This window comes from Ciona robusta, chromosome 3 (assembly GCF_009617815.1).
Source record: "Ciona robusta chromosome 3, ASM961781v2".
NCBI lineage: Eukaryota > Metazoa > Chordata > Ascidiacea > Phlebobranchia > Cionidae > Ciona > Ciona robusta.
The window spans coordinates 5583258-5602616 of NC_143237.1; the positions used below are offsets into that span (position 1 = coordinate 5583258).

Here is a 19359-nt window from a genome sequence, read left to right on the forward strand (position 1 = left end):
ATATAGACAGTTGCTGTAATGATGTACGTGCCTGCATATATAGTTGATTTGTTTTCTAAAATTATTTAGAACTGTTAGTACCAACAAGTAGCTTAAAAGCTTATTTATTGATGAACGAATATGGCAACAAAAGAAGAACCAACTTCAAACCCTGTTAATCCGGGAAAGCCAGGTATGAATAAATGAATGTAACTTTATCCTCGCGTGGTCGGAAAACGACAGTCGTTATCACACGGGTTTAACACCTCGTGCCAGCTTACAAGTTACCATGTATGTTACTTTGTAGGCGTGTTAAGTTTTTAATGATTTATAAATGTTGCTATAAATGTAAGCGTTAGTTTTTAGGTAATGGCACTATAATAACCCAAAGCTTTCTTTTCAGTTGATGATCCATCCAAAGACATTGTACCGGTATGTTGTATTTGCTTTTCATGTAATACTACTTTTATAAATGTATTATTTCCCTAGCTTATACCTAGCTTATAAATTCCAAGCCGACTTTTTTATTAATACTTTACTTGATCGCATTAATGAAAAAGAAAAATATCTAACTTGATTTTGAGGACTTGTATGCTAAATAATCAAAAAGACAATCGCTATTAGGATGCAGTGAATCCTTGTGTAAATCCCTATTATTTAGTAATAAACATGCAGTTTGGCTGAGGAAAACATTGTTAATATAAAGCAGTGCTACTTATGGAATATACTTAGGTTGTTTTTACTGCCTGTTGTCCTGTTTGATAGGCAAACTATGACAAATGTAATGTGATAGTTAAAGTGCAAGAGCGTTCCGCATACCCCAAATATTTAGGAAATCGGTGCGAATGGTGTGTTGTTTTTAACTTTTTATGTAAATAAAGAAACCTGTATCATTAATACAGTATTTTACCTACAGCATACTAAATATATAGCCAAGCATTTTTTTATTTTCTCTAATTCCTCAAAATTCCTATAGTGTGACTGCATGATCAATCTAATCATCACTTGAATTTTAGGAAACTGCTGTAGTGACCAAAGTTACACAAAAGAAAATTGGTCATAGGCGTGTGGATGCATCGACTGGTCAAACAACATATAAAAAGGTAACATGGTTGTTTTGTATTAAAATCTAAAAGATTTTTGTGTTAGTGTATGACTTTAGATTGTATCAGCGATCGACGCAAAGTTTGTACACATGCACACAAACGAAGTTCAGTTTAGATCTATCAAAACTTTTTTGCCAACTTTAAACGCATCATATTTGTTTATAAAAAAATTATTGAATGCCAGCATATACAGTAGGCTGTTGTACTTGTGTAATACATAAAAGTAGCAAATTCAAAAATTGGAAGAACGGTGCCATGCCGCAGGACTATATGCCAGTGGTATCAGCTGTTACTATTAGGCCTATTATGTATGTTTTCTTCTATGAAGTAAATGGATGATTTCCTTGTAACATATAACACATATTGGTCAAACCCACATAGACTATCACGATTTATAAAAATTCTACTTCTTATTTAGACTCCATCCTCTGCATTAAGTGGAAGCATACAGCTTGCCATCAGTCATACTGTGGCTGGGCTAAGTTCAAAACCAGAACGTGATGTTTTAATGCAAGATTTCCAAGTTGTAGAAACCATTGTATTTCCCAGGTTGGTGCATGGCTTGTTTGCCTCTCATTTTCTTGGAAGCTCACCAACTCAGCAGCTGTATAATATATATTTATATCTGGAACACAAAATACAAGGATTCAGCCTGTGCAGAATTTTATGGCTTTGTATTATTTACAGCGAAGGGTCAAACTTGACTCCTGCACATCATTTTGGAGAATTCACGTTCAGGACGTACGCTCCTACTGCATTCCGATACTTTCGTGATTTATTTGGGATTCGACCAGATGATTATATGGTGAGCATTAAACAATCTCTGTCACATAAATTTTGTAAATAGGTATAATAGACTAAAAATATAATATTGGTAGGTCAAACATTTGGTTTGGTTCACAAGGTTTTATTTACACAAAGAATTGTTTTTCGTTCATTTAGAATAAATACAGCTGTAAATTTCTTTGTTAACTATCTTCCTGTTTATTAAATAAGGTGTACAGACATTTGTGTTTTTCAAAGCTCATTTATATGATGCGTTATTGCGAGCGTTCATGTGTAATGAAACAGCAATGCAATTGCATGAGTCATTGAATATAATTATTATTGCTGCTCCTTTATCAAAATAAATGTGGTTTATTGTATATTACTTTGAAAGGAGTTAAAGACAACATTGTTGTATTTAATGTTTACATTTATTGTGAACACAATATTAAAATAACACTTGGATATTTTGTTTGTTCCTTATTGCTGAAAAAATAAGATGACAATATTTATTTTGTAAATTAGTTTGTAAGGACATACAAATAATGTAATAGACCAATATTTCAATTTTCGTATTAATTTGGTTTTGTTACTGTAGTGAAGTAGCCTACTTGGTGCTCATTTAAAACAGCTTGCAATTCACTATTGATTGTACCTAATCATCCATTATGAAATTGCTTTTAACTACCTCTACCACTCGAGAAGTGCACAAAATATTGCAGTGCCTTGTGCTATAATATCCAATTAACCATTTATTACTGTGTGTAGACCATACAATCTGGACCAGCTTTTTCGTATGTACACCTAAGTACCTAACATGTTTTTATTTGTTTTAAAATACTGGCTAAACTGCTTATAAATTCCCAAGCTGTTACATGATTCCTTCATTTTAATTTTTAACGACCCAGTTGTTGAATAATGACACCACTTGTATTATAATGTGTTTGGTTGGTTTGCTATTTCCCCACCCAGCATTGTTGACATTCTTTCACTTCTTTTGTCTTCATCTGTTTTTATTGCAGCGTGTACAACTTATAATCTCTCTTCATTGTATGGCATGAAAACAATCCCATACATTCAGCTAAAACCGATATTGTCTCGTATATGTCATATTTAGGAAGATATACCTCCACTTCATTCATAAGTCTATGCTTTGTTTGTTCCTTCAACTGTGTACCATATTCTGTTGCTCAATTCTTACTAGGTCTCCAAAGGTTTTTTTACTATTTAATAGATAATACGTTGTAAAAATAGTTTTAAATTTATAAGCCAGCGGCATACAGAAGCACTATTGAGTTGCTATAAATATTCACACATAAATATGTGTGTGTTTTGGAATCTGGATTCATAAAATGTTTATTTAACATTACATTAAAATAAGTAAAAAAAATATTTTTCAGCTTTCAATAAGCCGATTACCGCTCCGAGAATTATCGAATCCCGGAGCGAGTGGTTCCCTCTTCTTCGTCACTCATGATGATGAGTTTATCATCAAAACTGTCCAACACAAGGAAGCTGAGTTCCTTCAAAAGCTTCTTCCTGGTTATTACATGGTGAGCAAGCACAATTGGCCCCTAAGTACTTAAGAAATAGAATATGTATAGAAAAAACTTTAGCGGATCTACATCATTAAGCTTATAACTCACTTTACACTGTACTTTTTATGGTAGGCTACATGCTTGGGTTTTTTTTCATAAAAATTGTTTTCTTAAAATGTAGGTGATGTTTATTTAGGATAATAAAACTATTTTTTAACTTGCATTTTTACCAGAATCTCGTCCAAAATCCTCGCACATTGCTTCCAAAGTTTTACGGATTATATAACGTTCAATCTGGTGGAAAAAATATTCGAATGGTTGTTATGAACAATTTATTACCCAGTGTTATTAAGGTTAGTCATGAGATATTTCATGCACGGCTCATAGTCTGCACGATGACACATGTTTTAATACTTACTTATTTTGGCAGCTTTCTTTATTTACACGTTGTCTGATTCTTATAGCGAAGTATTCCTAGCTGGTTTAAATAGATCAATATTTGCCTTTTTTTAATTTGTAAATATACTGCAAAACTTTTTTTTTTAAATTTGTAAAAATAATGCAGAACTAATTGTGGGTAAATCTTGAACAATTTTATATAAACCCATAATTATTGTTCCATAGACTTTATGTCCTAAATATCATTATAATTTTCAACAGATGCATCTTAAGTATGATCTGAAAGGGTCCACCTATAAAAGAAAAGCATCAAAACATGAACGAGCCAAGAAAAACCCGACATACAAAGACTTAGATTTACTTCAAGATATTCCTGATGGTTTAACATTAGAACCCGACATTCACAACGCACTTATGAAAACTATGCAACGAGATTGCCTTGTTAGTAACAAAAATTTGGCTCTTTTTTGTTTATAAAGTTTTGCTTTTTCAAGTTCATGTTTAGTAGAGCTAAAATTTATAGGTTAAATGGGGTAATTGTTCAGCATGGCTTTTATTGGTTAGTTTTTAAAATATTTATGTAAACTCATGTCTCGTTGCCTTTGTTTTTTAAACACTCAAAACTAAATATTTTGTAAATTGAAATTGTTGTCTATTTCCCACCCTTATAGCTTGGACTTCATGTAATTAACATTGTTCTAATTCTTTCACCAGGTGTTACAGTCTTTTAAAATCATGGACTATAGTTTATTACTTGCAATACACAACTTAGATGAGATGGAAAAGGAAATGGCAGCAAAGGTAAGAATCAATACAAACAGCGTTGCGAAGTTCAACCCAGGGTAAAGAATCAATCAACTATATTTACCTGCTGCGTGCTTTGTTACGTCATGTACTGGCCTTCGCCCTGATAAGATAAAGTTGAACAGTTTTTTTTAACAAAATTTGTAATTTGTTTTTTCACTGTAAACATTGATTTAAAATAGATGTAATAAGATTTGGTTTGCATGATACAGATTTGTGTTGCATAATTTTTTTTGCTAGTAAATACAACTGTACCACAAAGCTCAAAAAGCCATCACATTTGCATTGTGAAATGACTTCTTGACCCCTGCATCAAGATATGACTTAATTTTTAACTTCCTGACAATTCTCTGCGTGCCCATGTTAGCGATACAAACATTAGTTAACGACAAATATTGTTTTATTTGAGCAGGGCACTGAAGTAGATGTTGGCTACAGCAACAAATTAAACCAATTTATTAAACTTGGAACTTTTGCAGCAGACGTAAGTTATTGGCACGTTTGAACATACCTAGAAGAAAAAAGTTTTACACATCTTATTAATTATTTTAACCTAACCTGGAGATAAATAATGAAATTTATTTAACTTAAGCAATTCTATTTTCATATTTTAGCTTGATTCGAAATACACACACAGAAGAAATAGTTCATCAGATTATAATTCAGATGATACACCGTCCACCTCAGTAGGTAAGCATACACATTCACAGTAAGTAATGCTTATACTCAATATATTGAGATTTATCTCGTTAATAAAATAAACGCGCCCAAAATTTCAAAAAAGGAAAATAATGGTCATAATTGAAAAATCATAAAATAAATCCACTGAAATATTTTTTTTTAATATCTGAAAGAATTCCGAAATGGTTTCTGTCACTATTTGACAACGCCACTTTACTTTGTGTACCTACCGCAGGTATGTTTGAAAGATAAAGCTTTATTTAACATCTTGTCACAACAGTGAAAAGAATGGTATATATTGGATTGAAAAATCCCCAATTTATATTATGTAATAAAACATGCTGTTTAAATTTCTGTTTTAATATACAAACCCTCTTTTAGGAGTTTTGCGTTAAACTGGCACACCAGTTCGATGGCAGATTTATTACAGTATTAAAATTTGGATTAAATTACCAACAGGTTACAGAGCAGCTCAATCTGTCATGGATTCCACAATGTTGAGAACAAAGTACAGTAAAGACCTTGATCACTGGTAACTACAATATTTCATTAAGACTTGGGAACAAACTCTATTTTAAATGGATAAGGTCCTGCGCCAAGCACTTCATAGGGCTTAGGATTTAGGCTGGTGTTGGTCTATTACTAAAACCATCTGACAATCTTGCGTGTGGTTTGTGCTGTTGTTGTTACTTATCTTTTTTTGCAGGGACCCCTGCTTCAATTAAATTTCATTTCATATTCAATAAATAATGCATGGCTACTCTCTATCTGTCACAAGTGAAATGAACATTCCAAATCAATAAACCTCAGACTATTATCGAGATCAAAGGAATATAGATTGAACAAAAATTTATTTTAAAATGTGGATTTTAATCCTCAAGTTTGCAGTTTCTTTTGGTTATATAGGACTTTAAAATCACTTTGTTCAAAACTTTCAAAGATATTGTATATCTCTTGTTGCAAAAGTCCTTTAATAGAATATACATACAATAGAAGATATATCAATTAGAACTAAATTTTTAAAACTAAGTTTTGTATTCTGAACATGATCACTTATTAAACCAGCATTCTTTTGTTGCTTCAATGCTAAACAAATCTACATTGCTTTGTTACCTATCTAGGTCAGGGGGAATTCCTGCGAAAAACGGCAAGGGTGAACGTCTTCTTGTTTTCTGTGGTGTAATTGATATTTTACAATGTTATAAGTAAGTTTGTTTTAGAGTATGCTAATGTTTAATTAACACACCTAACACTGTCTACAGTACAAATGCTTTTAATCTTGTGTCTAAGGATTAAAGCTTATTCACAACTGCGTTTATTATGCTAGAGACACATTTTAAATCCGCTGTAGATTCGGTTTATTTAATGATACCAGATCAGACTTTCAATATTGATTTTTTTAATGTGGCTAATTTGGAATTTCCACATTGCTGTGTGCTGATGTGCTTTATGCATGCCCTAATGCAGACGCTGATGTCAGTGGAATTGATTTCATTTTAATTTTCTCTGCAGGTGGAAAAAGAAAATGGAACACACTTGGAAATCTATGATCGCAGATGGTGTAAGTGTTGTTTTGCTTTCTTATAAACCACACAATGGTCATCAGAGTTCATTATTCTATCTATAGCAGACAACACATGGCTCCCTTATATAATAAACAATTGGTGCCAGTTTGTTTGGCAATTTTATTTTGATAGACAATTCCAAAATAACAAGTTTGAAATATCTTAAGGAAATAATTGTCTTATTCTTTCTTAAAGGATTCTGTTTCTGTTCATCGACCAAGTTTTTACTGTGAAAGATTTCAAAAGTTTATGGGCGACCATGTTTTTAAAAAAAGTAAGTTTATTTGTACATTACCAACAGCGGTTATCATAAAATATTTAGAAATTTTAATATTTCATGTTCTTCACCCCATAAATTTACTAATTTCTACAAAATAACTCTAGACAAGTTTAGTACCTGTAAAACAATAAAAGCTAATTATATACCAACATAATGATTAAAAGTGTAACTTTAGTAAAAAATTTACACTTTGATCAAAATGTAAAAATATTTCATATTTATTACTTCCACCACTCATCCAACAGGTGTTGTAAAAAGTCAACCCAAGCGACAACGAGGTCAAAGTTCGCGGCGAACGCACACAACTCTGGTTGGTGGTGTTAGCAATGCAGAATCGTCCAAGGCTCTAACCCCCGCTGCCACCGAACCACTCACTAAACGACTTCAAAGTCGTCCAGATTTGCTTCCAAACGAATCTCCTCGTCCTTCATCGGTTGAAAAAGATGATGATCACGTAAATCTTGTTTATATTTATTTAAAATTGTTTACTTTTTTCACTTTGTGCATAGATGTATGTTATAAAATGGAAATGTGCGTTTCATTATCTCTATTTTACTTTTTATCATGAATGGTGGTAAAATTTAATTGTTTTTTAAGTGCTCATTTTTGGGCAAAAATATATTCTTGATATATAAAAAATATTTTTAAAATATATTTTTATAAAATGTATTTTTTATTCTTGATATATAAAATATATTTTTGATTAAAAAACAACATTTCATTCGCCATGCAGCAGATTTTTTCACTATTTTTACCAAAGTCCGTAAAATATATTTTCTGGCCATTTTTACAACAATCCATCTCACAGGCACTCCCTCCTTTATACAAAGTCTCTTCTACACCCGACCATCAAGCTAAAGGTGATTACAATATTCTATTAAAAAAGAAAAGTAATAACTATCCTATCCTTAAACTTGTGTGGTGTTTCATTTATTTTTTATTATTATTTTTCCAATATCTGTTTACAATCATTCCCCTTGATTATTGCATTCTGATTCATATATGGTTTCTACCATCGTACCATAAGTGAAAGTTAACGAACTGTGTTGAAAAATTGGTCCATGCCCCAATGGTTAGCATGGGCCATAATATACGACATACACCATTTTACTATGCTATGATAATGTTTTTTAACTAAACATTTATCACAGAAGCTACTGCCATTGAAACAACGTTTGGTGCTTCTTCGCTCGAAAGTGTTCATTCAATTAAACGATCTTCAAAAGAAAAGTGAGTTTGTTTAATGATGTCTTGATAATGTGTAGATATGTTGGATTTTAATCATCTGTTTTATTTCTTAATTAAGTAGGTTACATATTTGTAGCTCCAAGTGTGGTGTAATGGGCCAATTGATGTGCACAAAACCTTTTCCGGAAAGTGGCACATGACACCTACCGTGGCATGACACATGACCTCTGCCATTTAAAATATACATATTTTTAACAATATGTTACCCATTGATTAAACATAGATGTTATCGCAGGAGTTCCTCATCACCGGGATCAAGTAACCAGCAGCAGGAGGCGATAGAGAATGATGTGATCGACCACGGGCAGGTGGAACTGGTATGGCCAAAAGCACGAAATGTTTATGAGACCAGCGTATGATCCATTGTGAGACCTTTGATTTTTTCATTGTTCCATTCAAGCTTGCAAACCAAACCAGAATAAAGGTTGCCTTTTATAAACCACATGTAAATGTTTTGGGAGAAAATTGTTAAGATTTGTTTTGGATTACAACTTCATAAGAAGTGGATTTTCAGTACGTAGTTTCGTTTTGTTTTCCAAAAAAATCAGTTATTAAACATACTTGGTAAGCTTGAATGGAACTGTCATGCAATCACTATGCTTTATCTTCAAACTAATCACAATTAAATTTACTTTGATTTAGTATCTAATCACAAGAATTGTGCATTCTATTTTATAATTCAGTTTCATGCAATTATAGTATTTAGGAACTATTGCTCAATAACCTTATACATTATACGGATGATGTATTTTAAGCCATTTTAGTTGTTGGTGGTCGGCATGGTATGGTGTTAGATCTTTATCAGTAGTACTGTCCTTCGTCTTATAATGTGTAACACACAATCGTATGCATGACAGTCCACTTATTATTTCTTTCTCCGACATACACACACAACATCAGCAGTCAGCACTATGTTCTTTCATCATTTTCTTTTTTGTTTGCTTTTTCAAATTTACAACGGATCAAACGAACCAACTGTGGCGGTTGGAACACTACAGTGACGTTGGTTTATGTTTCCCAGGATTTACAAAGCAAAGATAAGCCGGGCGGAACTGCGCTCAATCATTTGCATCCCGAACCATTGATGCGTGCCGAGAGCGCGTCGGACGTTGACGAAGACACACCGTTATAATCGTGCAGCTATTACCCATCGTCACCACACGGCGTATATATCATCATCGTGCTCAAACGTTTTACGAAATGCAGTACAAAGGCGAGGGTTAAGTTATGATCGGTTTCTGTGAAACGAGCACTTGTACCGTTTAACTTATTATTGTAGTCTTCTATCTATTTATGGTATGGCAATAGCGAAAATCGTCGTCATTTACACCAACAATTGCTTATTATGTACGCGTTTCATCACAATTTAATGTCGATTCTATGTCATTTTCCTTCATCACTCGTATTACCGCATATGGTGTTGCTTTCTGGTGATATTGGGATTACTTTCCTCTATCATAACTACGTTAACCAACCAACCTGTATTATTCGATACTCCAATATCAAACACAGATCGCCACATCACTCAACCACATGGGTGCCATATTTTCGATTAAAAATTTAAAAAAATCTGCTAGTCTGGGTCGCTTTGTTCGGCCACTTAATATAATGTGCAATATCCACGGCTACTGGTATAATCGCCGACGTAGTTCGCCACTGTAGGCGTTCGAAGTGCTAGTGGGTAGTACGTCTTGAACCTTGTACTAATACATATTGTACGCTTTTGCACCGAATTGAGTATTCTGTGTTTTTGTCCCAAGAAGCTGGAAAAATCGGTTATCATGCACGCCAAGCTTGTAGGTTTATACCGATCGTGTGACGTCACGTATTGGTCATTCAGTTTTGTTATATTTTGCCATCGCTCTGTGCTGTTTGTAATGTTCGTCACGCAATAAACACGTAACGAATAATATGTACATGTGTCACAATTTAGACCGAAAATTCGCAAATCCTACACAAACCGTATGATCTGTCCATATGTAGGTATTCATTTTTTTTCTTTTCTTAGGCCAGAGCCTGATCAATGACACGGTATTTTGGATTTATATGACTGAACGTACGACAAATTTAATGTAATCACGTAAACAGCGTGACACGCGTTCTATGATGAATAAGCATGACAGTTGATTATCAATAATATAATTATTGATTTTCAAAAGTGCCTATTCCAAGTTCGTTCGTTGGCGCAATATACACATTCAAAATATGCCTAAATTGTAAGACACAAATACCCGCTTACGAGTCACCACATAATATATATGTAGCTGTCCGTGAAGACAGTTTGGATAACCCATACTGGGTTGAGCAATTGCGGTTTAGTTTCCTTTCACAGGACACTCAGAATAGTGAAAGTGTTTACCCTTATCGTATTTTAACGACTCGTTTGTTATTGCCTTTGAAGATATAAAATAGTAAATAAGTGTCTACCACAGTACAGGTCTATTAACAAATTCAAAATAATTTTATGTATAGATTTGAGACCCAATAGAACCATTCATGCCTGGCTCTCTATAACATGTGCCTATTTAGGCAATACACCATGCCAATTAGTAATGAGGTTACTGCAGATATCAAATACGCAAAGTTAGATCTGATTTAACGTTTCCGTCAGCCGCAGTAGTATCTGGGTGGTTTGCCGGGTGCAGAACTTTGTTTTCGTGGGGTATTTGGCTTGGTATATATGATTAGTTTTTAGTAGTTTCGGGTACGTTTGTCCACATATTAATTGTTTTTTTCATGATTAATTACTGTAAACCAACATTTTCACGACGCAGAAACACTCAATCTGTTCAGCACATTGACACAGATTTCTTGGCAAAAACAATGACTTGTCGCCGCGTTAGCGCCAACCGCACTGTTGGTGTGACTGTGAAGCCCCTTGAAGAAGTTGCGCGTCGGAACGTTTTAATGTGTCAGAGGTGTGCAGTCAATTACTGCACACACAGCATGATCACTGGTCTGTCGGTAACAATTACCTTACTTGTATATGACGTGTCACATTTCATGCCGCATTTAGTTTAATTAGTCCAATTTTAGGTTTTAACAAGGTCAACGACATTTCAACCCAACTGTATTCATCTTTATTCAAATTATTTCAGTTACAGCTGACTAATTTATTTAAAATGTTGTTGTACCGCTTGTGCGCGGTGTAAATTGTAAATAAATAAATAAATATTCGATTTTGCTGGTCAACATGAGTAATAGGATTGAATTAGTTTTAAAATGGTCAACACTGATTAACCATACCTTTTTCTTTTTTTGTGACGTAACATTTATGTTTACTGACAGTCGTTAGGTCACAGAATTAAAAAAGGTTAAATAAGGAGAAGTAAATACAGCAAAGTAACGCAATACTTAAAATAATTATTGTATTTGTATCCACCTAAGTCGAATATGAACGAGTCTGCAGCAGATCCAGAAATACCAGCTTGGGAGAAGGCAAGACAAGCTTTAAATGAAATAAAAGGGAAGAACGAAAATGGTGGCAAAAATGTAAGTTACTCACTAACAAACATATAATTTCTGTCTGTATTATGTATTAAGTTTTGTTGAAATAGTAAAGAATTATACATTTTATTATTAATGAAACATAGTGTTACCAGGTACTTGGTTCAGTGTTCTCAAAAAAAATTAAAATGTAAAATTAATTAGACATAAATTGCTTAATATAAATTGTTACAATAAAGTTAAGATACCTTCAGATGTCTGACAACAGTATTTAAATATAGCCACACTGCTGCTATAATGAAATATATCAATAGTTGCTTGTTTTACACAGAATACACAGGGGATGCAATTTCCCTCACAATATCCTGGCATGATGAGCATGGAAGGCAACAGTAACAGGTTTTATCCTCCTTGGCAGCAAAATGCTGGTTATGGGGGCTTTCGACCATATATGGGAAATCAGAATTCTTACCCCGATTACAGAATTGGTCAACAACAATACCGAATGCCTTACTACCCTTCTAATAACATGCAGCAGGTAATATGTTGTAAATGAAAATACTGCAATATTTTTTACTACAATTCTCAAATCATTACTCTGATAAGGGCGGCCGAATGGTATGACAACAAACTCAAAACGCTCTATAAAATGTCAGAAAGAACTTATCCCAATTAAGTTCTCTTATCTTCTTGCTTTGCTTATAGTATGCTTTAAAAAACACATTTTTTTACTCAGTTTGGACAAAACTATCCAGCAAACAGTTTGTACACCAACTTCAACCAACCAGGGGCAACCACTGGTGCTTATCGATTACCGACAGACTCGCAAAATAAACCCCCTAACCCCCCTCTTCCATCGCAACCCCCACCACCACCGCCCCCAACAACCCATTCATATGCTGACATGGTAAAAAACAAGAGCCATAAACCAGCTCTACCCCCTATGCTACCAAGAACAACCAGGTTTGGGATGATGCCAAGACAAAGCTTCGGAAAAGGTTAGAATTCTGTTAATAACTCATAACCTTTTATTATATTAGTACGAGTGCCGAAGTGCAGCATATAATAAATCAATCCAACTATAGTTTAACCATTGGCTTTATACTGACCAAACAGCTGTTTTCGTCATTGCAAAAATTGGCCGTGTTGATGTTTAACTATAATATAAATGTAAGATCTATACTACATGGTTTTCATCTATTTTTTTAATTTAGAAAAAAATGCGATAATGATTTATTAATGATAAAGCTTTACCAGTTCACTCACATCGACATCACAAACTAAATTATTCACAGCTGGAATTAAATTCAGCATCGGACAAAAGAATAAACCATCAGCTCCACTTCCTCCAGCTAATAAAAACATTCCTTCCGACGATGATAGTTCGATTCAACCACCAGGAACTGAGAGTAAAACGACAACAGATCCAGTCAATCAACAACAAAGCAAACCTGAATTAATGGTAATAAACAGATTCTCAAGTGGTTTAATCTATTGATTGATGACCTTACTTAATTTTTGTAATTTGTTCCAGCAGACTGCACCCGCAACTGATAACCCAGCTAAGGATGCTTCCCAAAAATCCCAAGCCCCATGGCCACCTGCATTAATGTAAGTTGAAGGCAATATTTAACACGTTTACTCTCCATAAACGATGTTTACCAATATAAATGTTACAGGGACTACATACAAAGAGCATTCCAAGCATGCAACAGTGAGGAAAGCAAGGATCAAACAGAAAAATATTTAAAAGTTCTTTTAAATGAGCGCATGAAAAATGGTTCTGCGTATGGTATTGATTGGAACAAGGAACCCTTACCAATGTAAGCAACACCTATCTCTATTAAACTGTGCATGAACATGGTTTTATTAATTTATATGATTTGTGTGAGTTTGTGTCTAGTAATAAGTTTTACTTTGATATTTTACCACAATTCTCATACAGTGCTTTACTGAACAAGTCAAATGTAGCAAGCACACACTGGAAGAACATGTCACAACGTAATGACATACCAGCGTGGCAACGAGGGTTTGCGAGTAGAAGAAGGTCGAATAGGTGAGTTATGCTGTGTTGACAGGAAAAAAGTTTGATTGTCAATAAAAGATAAATTCTAATCTTATTCTTAGCAAATTTTAGATTTTTAATGTTGTGTAGCATCTATTATACATTTTTTAGTTATTTTTCTCTCATATTTTCAGGTTTTCAAGATCACGTTCTCGATCAAGATCTTATTCACGGTCCAGATCACGGTCAAGGTCTCGATCCAGTTCACGGTCTTACTCAAATTCACCTAAACGAAGACGCTTTCATGACAGGTTTGTATTTTTTCGCTGTGATAACAGTTTATTGTTTAATGGGTAGTAGGTGGAATAATGTATATGAATACGGAATACCTCTGTGTTTTGAAACGTATTCAAGTCAAAATATAATATGTTAAAATAGAACAAATCACAACATACTAAAATAAAGTAACTATCAACAAATTGTTTAGGTAATTTTTGCCAGAGGTTTCTATAAATTACACTTTCCAGGAACAGCAGCAGCAGCAGCGACAGTGATCGTAGTGGAGGAATCGTTACCAGCGCAGGTAGGTTTGGTCAGGCCACTAGAGGTCAGAAAACCAGAGGACGAGGTAGAGGTCGTGGAATGAAGAATCAAGGAAACAACCAAACTCCTTCAAAACGAGGAAAAAAGGTTTGGATGCGTTTGTGTTCAGTGTGTCTTTGTTTCCTGGTTTATTTGTTTTATCATTTAATGGATGCCTCACAATCAAACTAAACACTTTAATTATTTAAGAGGTGTATAAAAGTCATTCATGTTATTAAATGTAGCTTTATGGCATTCAACATTTTCATATATTATATGTATAAGTATTTTTTATTTTACAAACATACTTAGAACAAGAAGAGGGGTGGGGCAAAATTTCAGTTTGTTGATCCAATGAGAGAAGTGAAAAAAGCAAATCGTGCGAATCGATTTCAAGATGCTTTATCACAACCTCAACAAGAAAGATTTGAAATTTCAATCAACAACTTTAACTCCAAGTAAGAAGAGTTTTAATATTCAATCATAATTTACTTATCATAGCATAGGGGTAGGAATGTGCTTCAAGATATACATTGATGTTTTATAATAGTTTTAAATCTTTATTGAACTGTAATATTAAACAAACAGCTATTTTTTTGCTTAGTAAAAAGCTTTCAAAAAATCAACCAATCATACTTACATAAGATAACCTTGTTACTTTTTATAGTGAGGATATTGATTTTGACAATGTACAAATTGTTGGAACATGTACAGATGTTTTCAAAGATTATTTCCGCCTCACAGCTGCACCTGACCCTTCTTCTGTAAGTAGAATGAACTATAACTAATCCCAGTTACAGACCAGTACCGCCATACCTAACATTATTTTATGGTTTATAGGTCCGTCCAATCCACATATTAAAGACATCATTGCTGCGTGTGAAGAATGATTGGCTGGAAAAGGCTGATTATCTTTACACATGTAGACAAATGAAAAGCATCAGGCAGGACCTCACTGTGAGTGGAATATATTAATAAGAATGTAATCTATGTCAACTAGTTTATCAGGTTGATGGTAATTATTATGGCATTGTATGTTTCATGCTTTCTTAGTGTACTACAAATGATAAATATTACACTTTTGTTTGTTTAACAGGTCCAGGGAATAAGGAATGACTTCACGGTACAAGTTTATGAAACACATGCACGCATTGCATTAGAAAAAGTAAATTTGTTTCTTTCTTGCATATAGGTGTGTTTATAAAATGAAGTGGGACTTTAGTATACACAGCAACATTACCAATCTGCTGACTGTTTTGTTTTTTATTAATTACATGACTCATAACATATAACACAAACATAAAACTCAGTTGTCTACCCTGTTTATGTGGGATATTTATAATTGCTTTTCATCTGACATCCAAAATCTCATAATAGCATCTGACATCCAAAATCTCATAATAGGGGGATCATGAGGAATTCAACCAGTGTCAGAGTCAGCTTCGTCAACTCTTCAAGGAGGGAGTTACGTCTGCGAACCGACCGGAGTTTCTTGCTTACGCCATCCTATATTATGTGTACACGAAAAACACAACAGGTAAATGCAGGATTATGCTCCCAAGTGTGTGTTTTAAAGCATTTATAATTCTGATAAAGGTTTCATAAAATAAAAAATAAAATTAGAATCTATTATTAGGTAATAGTTGAAATATTTTTAGACTTAACATCTGTTCTGTCCACAATCACGGACGAGCTTCGAAAAGATGAATGCATCTCACATGCGTTAGCAGTTCGTGCTTCATGGTCAGCAGGCAACCACAGCCGATTTTTTAAGTTGTACAGAAAGGCCCCAAAAATGGCTGGTTACCTCATGGATAAGTTTGCACCAAGGGAAAGGAAGAAGGCAATGGAACGAATTGTGAAAGCGTATGTAACAGTAACCTGCTCATGTGTTTTATTTATTTTTGAAATAGGCAAGCAGATAAATGCATTATTTCCAGTTAATTTTGTAACAGGTCTATGTAATGCTTTAAAGTATTTTAATTTATTTTAAGTTATCTTTATGGGATGAGTAATACTTGGGTAAAATAAGGTATTGGCTAAACCCCTATTTTTATAAAGGTTTATTTACATGTTAATCATAACATTTATTCTAATCTTCTTTCCTTCAAATCTAGCTATGTTACAGTTACAGGTATCCAAGGTAAGGTAAAATGAGGTATTTTGTATTCCTCAGTTCGTTAGATTATGTATTGCCTGATTGTATTAGGTTAAGGTGTAATTGTCTAATAACAGATGGTTTAAGTTCCTAAGAGATAAAGAATCTCCATTAGTGTTTTTTTCCCCAGTTTAAACATTTTCTTTGTGTTTTTAATTAGTTACCGACCCACTGTACCAGTCAGTCATGTTACCAGCTTGCTGGCTTTCGAAAATCAGGAGGAATGCGTCAAATTTCTCACCGAACTCTCTATCACTATCTCTCCTGATCAAAATACCGTGGACTGTAAAGCAGGCATGCCTTCTTAGCGCCATAAGGCGACGTGCAGCGTAAAATTAACGCTTGCACATGGTTGTTACCACACCGTACCACCCCAGCTCTCGTGAGCCGAGTACATACCACGTTGTAAATGGCCTGGTGTCCAGCGCAGCTTACTTGAGTAGCTTATAAGACTTTGCTTCACGTTTTCTTTGAAATCTTATCATGACCATCTATGGATTATTGTCACTTGCGGATTCTTCTACAGCTCGTTTTTTAGCTGTCACCACACACCTCCATGTCTTTATGACCTGATTGTCCTTCTCTGTATCTGCTAGTTCTGTTATCACGTCCGTAAGTATTTAGGTCATCTCCGTCATCAAGAAATTGAGAAGACCTCGAACTGTTCACACATTGTTGTCTTGTCGGTCTATCTGTCGACACGCCTTGCACGATTGCGTTGGTGATGTCATGAAGTATGAAATTGAAATGTGTCGGAAACGTCAGCCTTCATTATTACGTCATAACCAAGTTTGTTCGTTAATGTTTTGTTAGCATCCATCCACAGTTAGCCGACGAAAACGAAACAAAGAAATCTAAATTGCCACATCATGCTACGTAATAAATTTCCAGTGGACGAGACGTCACGAATTCAACCAGGAGCTCATATTACGTCATCAGTGGAAGGAAGACTCCTACATCATCACCCTCGATGCAACGTCACAAATATTGTATACCTGCCCATGTAGCAATGATATGTGAAAAGCAACCTTGGAAAAAATAATTTTGAACTTTTTATTATCTAGATATGTCAATAACACAATGATTCTTATATGCCTTATTTTCCAAGGTTGTTTTCATCAATTACTTGTTCTTTAATAAATAAATCCCGATGAATAGTTTCAAAATAAGTTGCGTTTTGTACACTTAGTGTATATACGGTATCACAGTGTGAGACAAATGCTGCAAATTAAACTGAGTTTAGTTTTTTTTTGTAAATAGGCTATATATAGCTATAGCCACGGCCTACTAAAGATATCTCTAGTAGTCCATGATATAGCATATATTATTGGTCGAAATGTTGAATCTTGTGGGAAAAGACTGGATATTTTCGCACATACTATCCAAATATCCTGAAAAATGTAAACATTTTTTCAATTTTTTTGTTTACTACCAAACGGGACAAGAGATGAATAATAATAGAAGATATGTAAATGTACATTTACACCTGTCCGTGCATATGGCAGGGTGGAGTTGGGACTCGGTGTAAAACGGGCGGGGATACGGTCCCGATTCTTGACACGCAGGACTCCATCTGCAAACTTTCTCACACGATTCCCGAACATTATCAGAAAGGTTATTTTTCTGACTACAATTAAATGGGCGTCCGTAAAGAGAAATTTAAAAAATGACAGCCCCCATCACCTATATATAATACTGTAGTACCGTGGGATAAAAATCTATAAGATAAATACCACAAAGTCCTATATTTCCTAATGGTGTTTTAACTATTAACAACCAAACCGAACAAGTTTGTTTAAACCCATTGCGAAAGTCACCTCTTTTGCTCGCTTTTGGACACACGAACTACGTTTCCATGTTGCAAGTTTGGGCCGAGTATTTGTCGGCAGTTGGACTTCTCGATGTTTCCATGACTCTTAAGTCTGGGTGAGATGGACTGCGCCACTACGACATCTAAAACACGTCAACCTTTTACAAAGTACGTATATATATGAACTCTGTTCTTTTATAGAAGAAAATTTGTTTACAACTTATTTCTCGTATAAAGCAAAAAGGTGGTTTACCTAAGTAAAATTGCTTTGTAGTTGTATATACATTGCTTTTACCGTCGGCTCTGCATTTTATTCTTCTAAGTTAGAAGATGTCTATGACGTTAACCGTCTCCATGTTTTTTGTTTCTCCATCTTTTCCGCTTGGTTCCCGCTTTTTATTATTTAGTGGTGTTTTGCTTTTCCATGTTTTAATGTTATTCGTTCATATCCAATAAAGTTTGATATGTTCAGAAGTATCTGTGGGGAAAATGAGCATAATCAGACCCTTTAAAGTTTATATTTATTAAGTTAACGTAGCACACCCAGTCAATTGTTTAGTTTTGCAGATAAGCACATTACCGGTAAGAAGTGGGACAAAACGGAGAATATTGAAACTTGATTTTTAAAGCGTACGACATTATTTCTTGTTTTTAATGTGTACTTATAAATAAAAAAGCATGTATATATTATCATTCGTTCCTTCATACATTAAATTAACTTAAAATGTATTTAAAGTGTCTCATTTTACCCCACTGGTTTGCAAATACCTCCAGGTGTGTTTTAAAACATTTTATTAAAGATTGTTAATTCATAGTATCTCCCAAAAGTCGTCAATACGTAATATATATATATATATATATATATACTTTTATAATAAATTTTAAACCGGTTTAGTATAGGCCCATATGGGTAAAGTGTATAAGTTAGAATATTTTTTGTCACAAGTTTACTTCGGACAGACTGGTGTTAATGGTTTTTTAAATGCCAAATT

The 19359-nt window shown here is 34.1% G+C and overlaps 2 protein-coding genes across 4 annotated transcripts; both read left to right on the forward strand.

Moving 5' to 3' along the window:
- Nucleotides 1-11: 11 nt before the first annotated feature.
- LOC149738504 (phosphatidylinositol 4-phosphate 5-kinase type-1 alpha-like) lies at nt 12-10277 on the forward strand. Of its 2 annotated transcripts, none has more exons than XM_089875814.1 (20): nt 12-172; nt 383-411; nt 996-1082; nt 1504-1634; nt 1773-1890; nt 3251-3403; nt 3622-3741; nt 4049-4228; nt 4502-4588; nt 5004-5075; nt 5206-5281; nt 5732-5804; nt 6394-6477; nt 6785-6833; nt 7033-7111; nt 7363-7571; nt 7926-7977; nt 8269-8347; nt 8601-8682; nt 9387-10277. In XM_089875814.1, the coding sequence occupies exons 1-20, from the start codon at nt 121-123 to the stop codon at nt 9495-9497; spliced, it is 1923 nt and encodes a 640-aa protein (XP_089731940.1). In that variant the 5' UTR covers nt 12-120; the 3' UTR covers nt 9498-10277. The 2 variants fall into 2 exon arrangements, with proteins under 2 accessions (XP_089731940.1, XP_089731941.1); XM_089875815.1 differs by having other exon boundaries at nt 8601-8730; nt 9387-10098.
- A 1357-nt stretch (nt 10278-11634) lies between these two features.
- On the forward strand, nt 11635-17505 carry LOC149738505 (leukocyte receptor cluster member 8-like). 2 transcript variants are annotated; one of them, XM_089875751.1, is made up of 16 exons: nt 11635-11857; nt 12144-12350; nt 12549-12810; nt 13108-13274; nt 13347-13423; nt 13492-13635; nt 13758-13868; nt 14012-14128; nt 14345-14507; nt 14712-14857; nt 15067-15163; nt 15240-15356; nt 15496-15564; nt 15804-15936; nt 16058-16265; nt 16718-17505. In XM_089875751.1, the coding sequence occupies exons 1-16, from the start codon at nt 11759-11761 to the stop codon at nt 16863-16865; spliced, it is 2265 nt and encodes a 754-aa protein (XP_089731877.1). In that variant the 5' UTR covers nt 11635-11758; the 3' UTR covers nt 16866-17505. The 2 variants fall into 2 exon arrangements, with proteins under 2 accessions (XP_089731877.1, XP_089731878.1); XM_089875752.1 differs by having other exon boundaries at nt 13350-13423.
- The last annotated feature ends 1854 nt before the right edge of the window (nt 17506-19359 follow it).

Excerpts from the sequence above, each read along its gene's own strand:
- LOC149738504 (XM_089875814.1), top strand. The coding sequence starts at position 121 with ATGGCAACAAAAGAAGAACCAACTTCAAACCCTGTTAATCCGGGAAAG. Across the intron at positions 173-382 it reads TGTTAATCCGGGAAAGCCAG|TTGATGATCCATCCAAAGAC; the intron begins GTATGAATAAAT and ends CTTTCTTTTCAG. Across the intron at positions 1,635-1,772 it reads GAAACCATTGTATTTCCCAG|CGAAGGGTCAAACTTGACTC; the intron begins GTTGGTGCATGG and ends TATTATTTACAG.
- LOC149738505 (XM_089875751.1), top strand. The coding sequence starts at position 11,759 with ATGAACGAGTCTGCAGCAGATCCAGAAATACCAGCTTGGGAGAAGGCA. Across the intron at positions 12,811-13,107 it reads AAGACAAAGCTTCGGAAAAG|CTGGAATTAAATTCAGCATC; the intron begins GTTAGAATTCTG and ends AATTATTCACAG. Across the intron at positions 14,858-15,066 it reads ATCAACAACTTTAACTCCAA|TGAGGATATTGATTTTGACA; the intron begins GTAAGAAGAGTT and ends TACTTTTTATAG.